At 43.3% G+C, this 12987-nt stretch overlaps 1 protein-coding gene across 3 annotated transcripts in view; it reads right to left on the bottom strand.

Moving 5' to 3' along the window:
- Positions 1 to 12987, bottom strand: part of cacna1g (calcium channel, voltage-dependent, T type, alpha 1G subunit) — a 303314-nt gene that overhangs the window by 286774 nt on the left and 3553 nt on the right. For all 3 annotated transcript variants that reach the window (XM_072558229.1, XM_072558230.1, XM_072558231.1), the window contains exon 2: positions 1251 to 1384. In XM_072558229.1, the coding sequence (XP_072414330.1) occupies positions 1251 to 1384 (134 nt within the window). The remainder of the gene's footprint in view (positions 1 to 1250; positions 1385 to 12987) is intronic.

The raw sequence follows: 12987 nt of genomic DNA, 5'->3' as shown, positions 1-12987 counted from the left end.
TTTAAGAATCCGATATGATTCAATGAGATCAACGCTCATTCTTCTGAATTCCAGTGAGTAGTCCCAAGTCAATTACATTCGTACCAAAGAATTTACCATTGAGAACATAATTTTCTTCTGACTGGAACATGATATTGAAACAGGAAGCTTTAATTTTCTACAGCACCTTGAGGATTTTAGTAGCCTGTATTGTCACAATTGGTTATCTACATCTCTTTGTGGCCTGTAATAGTTTCCCGCTCTCTCAGAGCTACTACTGTTGTCTCTTCTGCAAACTGTTTTGTTTCCACCTTTGCACATAACATAGGAAGTGTTCGAGAAGTGCAGGGGTCTGAAGAAGAGGCATTCTGGATTTGTAATGTTAACTCTCTCTCTCTCTCTCTCTACAGGTGCTGCCGGATCTGCTGAGTTACTGCAGCACTTTCTGCATCTTTATTACAGATCTCTAACATTTGCAGTATTTGGCTTTTACTTGTCCATAACATAGTTCTCTGCAGGTTCACCTTTTCCCAGTGCACATTGTTCCAACCTTACTTTGCAGGCTGTTGCATGTGACTGCAGGTCTCTGTGGCTTCATGATACACATTGTTAACACATCCATTCTCATTATAACACACTTGGACCATTCCAAAAATGCTTTACAACCAATAAGATACTTTTTGAAGCACAATCAACAAGGTCTAAGAGGGGAGGGCAATGTTTGTCAAGTTTGTCAATGGGATTGGACAGATTAGTTCCCTTAACTAAAAGAAAAAAAACACACACTTGGAAGTCAGCTTTGACTATTAAGTTAATGGACTTGATGAATTGTTGGAGCTACTTGAGTTGAAAGAGGGGATGATTTTTATGTCACACAGTACTTTTATCCACTTAACACGGTCTGCATTTACAACTGATAGTGCAGCAGTCACTATTCTTGGGCCTTGTATGATTGTCTATGGTGTGGTAATTAAAGTGCAAGCCAATGCAAAGACTTTCAGAGAGGTGACTGTGGAGTGGATTTGTTCGTATGCGTGAGTTTAGGGCAAAGTCTTAGGGCAGTGTCATCTTTCGCAATCAGTCCTGATGAATTTGTCTTGAATGTGTGCGTGTGACAAAGAGCCAACAAAATGACAGCAGGATATTTAACCAAAACATTTCACACTAACAAAAAAATTTTAACAGAATGCACTTTAACACCGCTCAATTCTATAAGACACTCAATGAACAAGAAGGCAACAGCCAAGATCCAATCAGCTCAGAGAACTTACCCGGCAATAACAATGAAAAAGTCAAGACGGTTCCACGTGTCACCGAGGTAACATTTCGGGCCAAAGATGCCCAACGCTACCATCTTGGCAATCATCTCCACCGCGAAAAATGCAAAGATGAAATCATCGAAACCCTGAAAAACAGAATGAGGAGGCAGTCAATGTGTTAGACTTGGGTGGAGGCCAGAGCAGGGACGTTAGGTTGTGACTGTCCACCACGTTATTCAAAAACCTGACATTTATGGGATTGGATCACAGAGGAGCTATCAGACAGCAACTAAGAGAAAAGGCAAGTTATTTACACTGTTCAGCCTGGAATCTGACGCATAATTGATCTCCTTATGTCTAAGCCCTATGAGCAAATTGCTTGTCTCAAGGGGTAGCCACAGTAAAAAATGATTAAGATAATTCCATTGGAAAATCTCCAATCCAGTAGGATATTGGTACTTCTGAGCGTAGTGCTGCAGGAAGGCAGGAACAATGGCAGGCCATTCCACCCACAAGCCTGTCCCATAAGTCACTTAGAATATGACGATCTGTTTCCTAACCCTGGGCCGTAGTTAATAGAGCTGATGGTGTTTTCCGTCACATGTTGGAGAGCCAAAGAGAGGCCCATTTCTTCTCATATGACAATAGCTGGACTCAGTCATTTTACTGAACAGTGAAAGGCTCTTGCCAGCTCAAGGACCCGAGAGACAGAAGCTGCAGGTCAATCAGAGGTCAGAAGGTCCTTTGAACAGAATCGTTTCCAAAAAGGAAATGGTTGCAGCTGGCTTATCATCACCAGAGGCTAAGGATCATTGGTGGATCCCAGACCACTGCGAGGATGGGGGAAGGCTGCTGGTGAGGGCAGGCAGAATGTAAGTTATGAGGGGCATACTGTGGATGAGGGTAAATCAGAAAGGAGTGTGAATTCGGACAGATATGCTTTGAAAACAGGTGTGAAGCAGGACGATGTATAAGTGGGGCAGGTGCAAATGGGGCTGGTAAAACGTGGGTGGGGTACGTTGTCTGCTTGTAAGTCATGTAGGTGTAAATTGGGTTGGTGTAAAAGGGCAGGTGGAATTTGGCCAGGAGCTACATTGGGTGGGGGTAAATTGGGTGAATATACATCAGGCAGGTATAAATTAAACATAGGGTCGCACCAATGGAGGTTAATTTGGATGGGGGTTAACTCAGTCCAGAGTAAATTGGATAAGGGCAAATTGGAAAGGGATAAATTAGGCTTGTGTTAATTATGATATGTGGAAATCAATGTGAAAATCTGCATTATATTCCAGTGTGTCTCCTTCAACAAGTACGGCAGGATGGAAGATGTGGCTGACCAGGTGTGGGCCGACATTGCTTACTCGAAGCAAAATCCAACAACAAGCCAATTTCATTTTTGTAGAACTGAAGATGGTGAGAGTACCTTGTACATTCAATGCAGAATGAGAGATGGTCCTACAGCCATTCACCAACTGGAGATCTTGTTTCTCTATGTTGGCCATGTTGGTTTTGACTGAGGCTCGTTCAGAGGGCAGTTGATCCTTGATGAGATGACCAGCTGCAGGTCACTCAGGAACTCTCCTTGAAGTGTGGTAGCATTGATATTAACGTCTGGGAGAAGCTCACTACTAATTGTTCAAACATCTTATCCATCAACTTGCATCAAACTCCATGTCTTAACATATTAATGTTGAAACAGAGCAGTGTCGGAGAGGGAAAGGAAACAAAGGAAATCTGGTCCTACTACCTCATGGCATGTCTTTCCCCACGTTTATAACAACTTGTGATCAATAATTGGTCAGTCCAGTCCTGGCAGAAAAATATTAGATGCCATCCTCAAATCATCAGACAATTAATGACGTCAGGGGCAAAACCTAGTGAGTGTTCTTTGGGTGGCTTGTTTACATTGGGTGGTTGTAAATCATTAAAGGCAGCTCTATATCGGATAGGTGTAAATTAGGATGGGGGAGTAGGTTAGATTAGATTCCCTACAATATGGAAACAGGCCCTTTGGCCCAACAAGTCCACACCGATCCTCCAAAGAGTAACCCACCCAGACCCATTACCCTACCCTATATTTAACCCTGACTAACGCACCTGACACTATGGGCAATTTAGCATGGCCAATTCACCTGACCTGCACATCTTTGGATTGTGGGAGGAAACCCAGGCAGACACGGGGAAAATGTGTAAATTCCACACAGACAGTTGCCCTAGGCGGGATTCGAACCCGGGTCCCTTGCGTTGTGAGGCAGCAGTGCTAACTACTGTGCACCCATCTGCTAGTGTTTGCTTCCCATGTGATTGTTAAGGGGAAAGTTACACTTGAGCTCTGTTGCACTGCACCAACCTTTGCGCATATTACCTACTGGTGGTCACATTTGGACAGTGAGAACTTGCACATCTTGAATGCCAGTTATCTGTTCTTCAGAATGGCTTCCTCCTCAAGGACATTGACAAGTAGATGAAGTGGACAGGTAGGTGGCAGGTGAGGGTTAAGACAGAGAAATGTGAGGTGTTACACTTTGATTAGAAAGACATTGTAAGGGAGTACAATCCGAAAGGGGATGCAAGAGCAGACAGTGTGCACAGATCACTGAAGGCAGAATGACAGTTGAAGAGATCAGTCAATGAAAAGTACAGTATCCTTTGCTTTATTAATAAGGGCATGGAGTACAAGAGCAAGGTGGTGATGTTGAACATGTATAAGACCCTTGTTAAACCTCAGCTGGAGTACAGTGCAGTGTCATGGCTGCTATATCATTGGAAAGGTGTGAATACATGGGAGAGAGTGTACAAGTGACTTGTAAGAACGGTTGCGGGAATGAGAAACTGGTTGAAGAACCTTCAGTTGGGTGGATCTCTTTGAAGAGAAGAAGACTGAGAGATTTGATTGAAGTTTTCAAAACCTTGAGTGGGCTGGAGAGAGTAGAGAGGGAACAACTGTTCCTGCTCACGGAAGGAACAAGAATGTGAAGGCAGAGATTTAAAATGATATGCAAGAGAAGCAAAAGTAATGTGAGGAAAGTCTTTTTCACTTAGTAAGTAGTTAGGGTATGGAAAGCACTGCCTGGAAATGCCATGAATATAGGTTCACTTGAGCCATTCAGGAAGACATTGGATGATTTTTCAGAATCAATGAAGTTAATTTGGTTTGTAGGTGGAGCAAGTAATTCAGAGGGCAAATGGAATATTGTCCTTCCTTGCTAAAGGGATGGAGTTTGAAAGCAGGGTGGTTATGTTACAGCTGTACAGGTGAGGCCACACCTGGAGTACTGTGTGCAGATTTGGTCTCTTTACTTGAGAAAAGATGTACTGGCACTGGAAGGGGGTGCGGAGGAGGTTCACTCGGTTGATTCTGGAATTGAGAGGTTTGGCTTATGAGGAGAGATTGCATAAACTGTGCCTATACTCATTGGAATTTAGAAGAATAAGGGGGGGATCTTATAGAAACACATAAAATTACAAAGGGAATAGATAAGATAGAAGCAGGGAGGTTGTTCCCACTGGTGGGTGAAACTAGAACTAGGGGGGGCATAGTCTCAACATTAGGGAGAGCAGATTTAGGATTGAGTTGAGGAGGAACTTCTTCACCCAGATGGTTGTGAATCTGTGGAATTTACCGTCCCGTGAAACAGTTGAGGCTGCCTCATTGAATGTGTTTAAGGCAAAGATCGATGGAATTTAGAACAGCAAAGGAATTAAGGATTATGGTGAGCGGGGGGGGGGGTAAGTGGAGTTGAGCCCATGAAAAGATCAGCCATGGTCTTATTGAATGGTGGAGCAGGTTTGACGGGCTGAATGGCCACCTCCTGCATCTATTTCTTAAGTTCTTATGAAGTAGTCTGCAAGAGTATGGGGAAAACGCAGGAGATTGGCACTCGGTAATAGGACCAGAACAGGCACCTTGGGAAGAATGGTCTCCTTCAGCTCCACAGCAGTTCTCTACTTTGCAGTTCAAGCCAAAGACAAAAGCCCACAGGATTCACTGTGGCAGCTGGGGAGTGCAACCTGCCCTAAATCTAATTAAAAAAATCTCTCTTTTAATATTACTAGACATCAGCTCCTGACATTCCGTTTACTGTATTGATTGACAGGGTGAAGCGCGAACAGCATGTACGTTTAAAAAAAGCAATCATTCACAGTTCATTTAGGCAAACATTCAATTTTTAATGTTGCATTAGATAAACTAATTTTAAAAATACAGCGTTTGCTGAAACTTGATGGTTCGGAAACTGTTGCTGATTTCAACATGCCATTAAAAAAATGTCTCACATCTGCCTTTAATGCTGAAGAGAACGTGGGTCTCTCAATGACTTGCATTAATGAACCAAAGTGAAGCTTGGGGTTAATGTACCGGATTCTGCACTGCCAATCTTCAAGGACTGCACTCGGAATTTCCAAGAATTACAGATTAATCCTGAGATGATGCTATGTGCATGCACACAGTAGGAGGGGAGGTAGGTACATCGTGGTGAGGTCAGTGGACTAATAATTCAGAGCCACAGGATAATTTCTAGGAACACGGTTTCAAATCCCACCATGATAGAGGGTGAAATATGAATTCTATAAATTCTGCTATTGAAACAAGTTTAATGGCAACCATGTGTGGATTGTTATAAAATCTAAATATCCAATGCCCTTGAGAGATGGAAATCTGACAGTCCTTAACACGTCTGGCCTGCATGTGACTCCAGACCCACATGAATGAAGTCGCCTTTTAACTGTCCTTTGAAATGGCCGCAAGATCCAATCAGTTCAGGAGCAACCAGAGATGGACAGCAAATGCAATGTCCACACCCAGCAAGATTAAATGAGACAACATTGTAGGGTCCTTAGAATAAAATTAAATATCTTGATCATTTTTCAAATGTGTTTGTTCATTCATTATAAAAAGTATTTTGGATTATGAGGGGAGGGGAGATTTTAAGTGTGTAGCACAGTTAAATGTAGGAGGCCAGATTTTGAAATCTGCAAGAATCTGTCCATTTAGAATATGCAACCGGATCCAGGTGTGATAAAACAAGAGAAGGACTTTTAAACTTCACCTCTTGAACCATAATTTAGCCTTTGAAAGACTCTCTTACTTGGTTCGGGCGAATATCAGAGTTTGTTTCTTCACAACAAAATGACTAAAACTAGAGGGTATCTTCTAAGAACAACCTTTTGTACCCGGACATGAGATTTCTCTTTTCCTTAGAGGCTCACTAGGATGAGGAATTCTCTCCCCTCGATGGGAGCGGCTTTGAGAACTTTAAATTTATTCAGGATTGGGTTAGGGAGGTTTTTGATTGGTGAAGGCATCGAGCATCATGTGGGAGGAGACAACAAAGTCGAGTTGTGACCCGTCACGATTTTATTCAATGGTCAGTTGGCCTAATCTTGCTCCAAAGTCCTGTCTAATTTCTGATTCCTCACTGAAGTGACCATTCTTCTGTTGCAAATTCCAAAAAAAAGACAGTATAGATGAGCCTAATCATTCTGATTAGATTACAGTGTGGAAACAGGCCCTTCGGCCCAACAAGTCCACACCGAAGCGTAACTCACCCATACCCCTACATCTACATCTACATTTACCCCTTACCTAACACTATGGGCAATTTAGCATGGCCAATTCACCTGGCCTGCACATCTTTTGGACTGTGGGAGGAAACCGGAGCACCCGGAGGAAACCCACGCAGACACGGGGAGGACGTGCAAACTCCACACAGTCAGTCGCCTGAGGCGGGAATTGAACCCGGGTCTCAGGCGCTGTGAGGCAGCAGTGCTAACCACTGTGCCACCGTGCCGCCACGTTTGATATAATGAAACATTGCAAGGCACTGTGAAGTTCATGGTTAGTGTGGGTTCTTAGAAGTTGAGAATAGTCTAGAGACAGACAGAAATGTAATGTTGTACAACCAAATGGCACAAACCATTTCTGAAACAACTGATCTGGCTATCACTGCTTATGGTTCCATCTACTCGTGTTGTTCTGTATGTCAGCTACAAGTGAACACCACATACAGATTGCTGGTTCAAAATGGTACAATGTTTCACAGGAATATTATAAAACAAAACATGACAGTGAGCCACATAAGCAGATATTAGATCAGGTGGTTAAAAGCTTTGTCAAAGAGGTAGGTTTCAAGGTGTCAAGGATTTGAGGAGCTCAGGTATCTCAGAAGGTTGCAGGTTGGCAGGAGATAGGCCCTGAAAGGATTTGGAAAGAAGGATGAGAACTTTGAAATTAAGATCTTGCTTGACAGGAATCCAAACTAATCAGCAAGTACAGGGGTAACAGGTGAATGGAACGTGTTTAAGTTAAGACATAGGTAGCAGAGGTTTGGAAGACCTCAGTGTTACAGACTGTAAATGTTGTGAGGAGTGCATTGGAATAGATGAGCCTGGAGTTAAAAAAGGCATGATGAGGGTTTCAGCAGCAGATGAGTGAAGATAGGAATGAAGTCAGGTAGAGTAATCCTCACTTACTATATGCACTTTATAGACATCAGGAGTTGACAGCTTCCTTCCTAGGCACATGGCTATTGACAAGTTGCTGTAAAACCTCTACAGATCCATGAACTCAGTAGTGGGCAGATCTGAGATCTTCCAGCTCTGCAAGGTTTGGGTTTTATTATCAGCATGCACTTCTCAGTTGAGAGGACCAGCAAACAGTTCGGGTGAGTGGTCAGTGACTATTGGAGAAAGTCCCTGCATCTCAGGCTCAGTAACAGTGACCCTTGAGGCTAAATAGCCTAACAATACTCACTATCTTTGCTGATATATAAAGAATGGACACATGGGTGCGCTACTTACCTTTGTTATGTGCTATATTTTTGTGATGAAGACCAAGGATTTAGAGAAATGTAAGAACGTATGAAATAGAAGCAGGAATATATAGCGCGTTGTCTTTTCGGCTTGCTCCACCATTGAATATGAGCATGGTTGACCTTTGACTTCAACACCACTTTCTTCCCTGCTCCCCAAATCTCTTCATTCTTTGTGTATCCAAAATCAGTCTACTCAGCCTGAATGAGACAGTATCCACAACCCTCTGGGGTAGAGAGTTCCAAAGATTCACAATCCTTTGGGTGAAGAGATTTCTACTCATCGGAGTCCTAAATGACCAGCTCGGCATCCTGAGACTGTGCACTATGTTTTAGATTGGTGGCACGGTGGCTTAATGATTAGCACTGCTGCCACACAACACCAGGGACCTGGGTTTGATTTCACCCTGAGGTGACTGTCTGTGTGGAGTTTGCAAATTCTCCCCGTGTCAGTGTGGGTTTCTGCCTGGTGCTCCAGTTTCCTTCCATAGTCCAAAGATGGGGAGGTTAGGTGGATTGGCCATGCTAAGTTGTCCACAGTGTCCAATGATGTGTAAGTTAGGTAGATTAGTCATGGAAAATGCAGTGTTACAGGTCTGGATGGGATGTTCTTCAGAGGGTCAGTGTAAACTGGATGGGCTGAATGGCTTGCTTCCACATATAGGGATTCTATGTCCCAGACAGGGGGAAATAGCCTCTCAGTCACCCCCCACAGAGTCATCTGTATTTCAATGAGTTGACCTCTCTTTTTAAGTTCCAATTCGCCCTGTCTCACATCATAGAACAATCTTCTCATCTTAGGGACCAATCTTGTGAATGTTCATTCCACCAACTCCTTCCATAAAAACAGAGCCCAAAATTGTACACAGCGTTCCAGGAGAAAGTGAGGACTGCAGACGCTGGAGATCAGAGTCGAGAGAGTGGTGCTGGAAAAGGACAGCAAGTCAGGCAGCATCTGGGGAGCAGGAGTGTTGACGTTTCGAGCATAAGCTCTTCATCAAGAATGAGGCTTGTGGGCCAAGGGGGCTGAGAGATAAATGGGAGAGGTGTGGGGCTGGGGGAAGGTAGTTGGGAATGCGATAGGTAGAAGAAGGTGGGGATGAAGGTGATAGGTCGGAGAGGAGGGTGGAGCAGATAGGTGGGAGGGACGATAGACAGGTAGGACTGCTCCAGAGGGTGGTCTGGGTTGGAAGGTTGGGGCTGGGCTAAGGTGGGAATAGGGGAAATGAGAAAACTGGTGAATTCCAGGCATAATTTCACCAATGCTGTGCATGAGAACAAGATTTGATTCTGCATGTACAAAATATCCTGAGCAAGAAAGACCAAAAGGAACTCTGCCCTTCAAACTGCCCGTAGTAGCAGTATGCCAATTTTCTGTGCATCTTGTTTGAGTACACACACCATCAACGTTTACAACATTCACATATTTTGTAAAAATATTCTACTTTTTCTGCTCTTATGACCAAATGAATATTGTCACACTTCCTCATTTTATACTCACTGCATCTGTCACTTTGTTGTCCAATCACCTAACCTCAAAAAAACCCACCACTATAGATTGCCATGAGGAGTACAGTTAGTCAGTTTTCAGATGACACCAAAATTGGAGGAGTAGTGGACAGCAAAGAAAGTTACCTCAGATTACAACAGGATCTTGACCAGATGGGCCAATGGGCTGAGAAGTGGCAGATGGAGTTTAATTCAGATAAAGGAGAGGTGCTGCATTTTGGAAAAGCAAATCTTAGCAGGACTTATACACTTAATGGTAAGGTCCTGGGGAGTGTTGCTGAACAAAGAGACCTTGGAGTGCAGGTTCATAGTTCCTTGAAAGTGAAGTCGCAGGAGATAGGATAGTGAAGAAGGCGTTTGGTATGCTTTCCTTTATTGGTCAGAGTACTGAGTACAGGAGTTGGGAGGTCATGTTGCAGCTGTACAGGACATTGGTTAGGCCACTGTTGGAATATTGCATGCAATTCTGGTCTCCTTCCTATCGGAAAGATGTTGTAAACTAGAAAGGGTTTAGAAAAGATTTACAAAGATGTTGCCAGGGTTGAAGGATTCGAGCTACAGGGAGAGACTGAACAGGCTGGGGCTGTTTTCCTGGAGCATCGGAGGCTGAGGGGTGACCTTATAGAGGTTTACAAAATTATGAGGGGCACGGATAGGGTAAATAGGCAAAGTCTTTTCCCTGGGGTCAAGGAGTCCAGAACTAGAGGGCATAGGTTTAGGGTGAGAGGGGAAAGATATAAAAGAAACCTATGGGCCAACTTTTTCACGCAGAGGGTGATACGTGTATGGAATGAGCTGCCAGAGGATGTGGTGGAGGCTGGTACAATTGCAACATTTAAGAGTCATCTGGATGAGTATATGAATAGGAAGGGTTTGGAGGGATATGGGCCGGGTGCTGGCAGGTGGGACTAGATTGGGTTGCGATATCTGGTCGGCATGGACAGGTTGGACCGAAGGGTCTGTTTCCATGCTGCAAATCTCTATGACTATGACTCTAAGATTAAAAAAAATCAGATTTTAAAAATGAGAACATGAAAAAGTATTAGCAAGCAAGAAAAAGGAACACCCAAAAATGTTTTGTCAATATATAAAGAGCAAAAGGATAGTTAATGAAAAAGTGGGACCTATCAGAGGTGAAGAAGGGAGCTTGTGTGAAGATGCAGAGGATATGGGAAGAATTTTATGTAACTTTTTTAATCTCTGTATTCACGAAGGAAATGAAGATGTGGATACAGTAATCCAAGAGGTGCAGTGTGAAATACTGCAGGAAATAATCATAACGGGCTCATTGGTTAGCACTACTGCCTCACAGCGCCAGGGACCCAGGTTCGATTCCAGCCTCAGGCGACTGTCTATATGGAGTTTGCACATTCTCCCCATATCTGCGTGGGTTCCTCTGGGTGCTCTGGTTTCCTCCCACAATGCAAAGATGTCCAGGCTAAGTGGACTGGCCATGCTGTATTGCCCATAGTGTTCAGGGATGACTAATTTGGTGAGTTAGCCATGGGAAATGCAGAGCTACAGGGATCAGGGAGGAAATAGCAGATGCTCTGAGGATTATTTTCCAATCTTCACTAGACACAGGTGAGGGGATGGAGAACTGGAGGAATGCAAATGTGGTACAAAGGACATGCTGAACAATTATAGGTCTGTTAGTCTAATTTCAGTGGCGGGCAAATTGTTAGAATTAATCCTGCATGATTGGATAAACTGTCACTTAGGAAGGCATGGAGTAGTTAGGAATAGCCAGCATGGTTTTGTTAAGGAAGGTCATGCCTTACAAATTAGATTGAATTTTATGAGCGAGTGATGAGGGGGATCGATGAGAGTAGTGCAGTGGATGTTGTCTACATGGAGTTTAGGAAGGCATTTGACAAGGTCCCACGTGGAAAAAAAAAGTCCATGGGATACGGGGTAATTTGTGAATCCAAAGTTGGCTTAGTAACAGGAAACAAAGGAGAATGGTCGATGGTTATCCTTGCAAATGGAAAGCTGTTTCAAGTGGTGTTCCACAGGGCTCGGTGTTGGTACCTTTGTTCTTTGTTTTATAAACAAAATCTGAACTTGAATGTATGAGGCAGAATTGGGAAATTTACAGACAACCCAAAAATTGGCCGTGTAATAGATTGTGTAGAGGATAGCTATAAGCTCCAAAATGATATAGCTGAGTTGGTCGAGTGGGCAGGAAAGTGGCAGATGGAGTCCAACTCTGATACGTGTGAGGCAATGCATTTAGGGAGATCAAACTGTAAAAGAGAATATATAATAAAAAGGAATATACTGAGAGGGGTAGATGAAGTGAGACATCTTGGCAAGTAAGCGCATAGGAAAAGGTAGCAGTGCAGGTAGATACAGTTGTAAAGAAAGCATATGGAATGCTGTCCTTCATTGGCAGACATACAGAGTACAAAAATAAAGATATAATGATGAAACTGTGTAAGACTCTGGTGAGGCCACAACTGGAGTATTGTTTGCAGTCTGGTCACATCACAGGAAGGACATAATTGCTTTGGCTCGAGTGCAGAGAAGATTTACTAGAATGTTGTTAGGACTGGAGAATTGTAGCTCTGAGGAGAGTTTGGAGAGGTTGGGGCTGTTCCCCTTGGAACAGAGAAGGTTGAGGCATGACATGGTTGAGGTTTACAAAATTGTGAAGGGTAGAGATACAGGAGACAGGAGGAACTTGTTTTCTTTAGCAGAGAGTTCAAAAACCACAGATCATTGATTCAAGCTAAGTGGCAGAAGGATTTGAGGGGATATGAGGAATACCTTCTTTACACAGAGGGTGGTGTGTGTCTGGAATTCACTGCTTGAATTGGTGGTGGAGGAAGACATCCTAAACTCCTTTATAATGTACCTGGATCTACACCATAAGTGCTGTAAGCTGTAGGGCTCTGGGCCATGTGTAGGTGGATGGGAGTAGAAAGGGCATATGGGTGTCTTCTGGTCAGCATGGACAAGGTGGGTCACACAATCCCTTCCATGCTGTATCATTTCTAAGGTTCTTTGATTCTAATGTGTCTGTATCTGTTTGCAACTTCTTCCTAACTTCCTTGCAGCTTATTTTCCCACGTGGGTTTACGTTCTCAGCACATTCAGATACAATACTCTACCTCTTTCTTTAGGTCATTAATAAATGATGCTAAAAAGCTGAGGCCCCATCACTGATCCCTATACCACTTCACTAGTTACAGCATGCTAACTTCAAAATGCTCCATTCATTTCGACTCTCTGCATCCTGTCTATTAAGCAATCTTCTGCCCATGCTAACATATTACCATCAACTCCAGAAGCTTTTATCTTGCTTGTTAATATTTTGATCTGGTTTTTCATTAAATACCATGCGGAAATCCAAGTATACTAATTTCTCGTCACTACCTTGCTAGTTACAACCTTAGAAATTTCTAACAGATTTGTCAAGCATGGTTTTC

Source organism: Chiloscyllium punctatum, chromosome 39 (assembly GCF_047496795.1).
Source record: "Chiloscyllium punctatum isolate Juve2018m chromosome 39, sChiPun1.3, whole genome shotgun sequence".
Lineage (NCBI taxonomy): Eukaryota > Metazoa > Chordata > Chondrichthyes > Orectolobiformes > Hemiscylliidae > Chiloscyllium > Chiloscyllium punctatum.
This window is presented reverse-complemented; position numbering and strand designations above follow the sequence as displayed.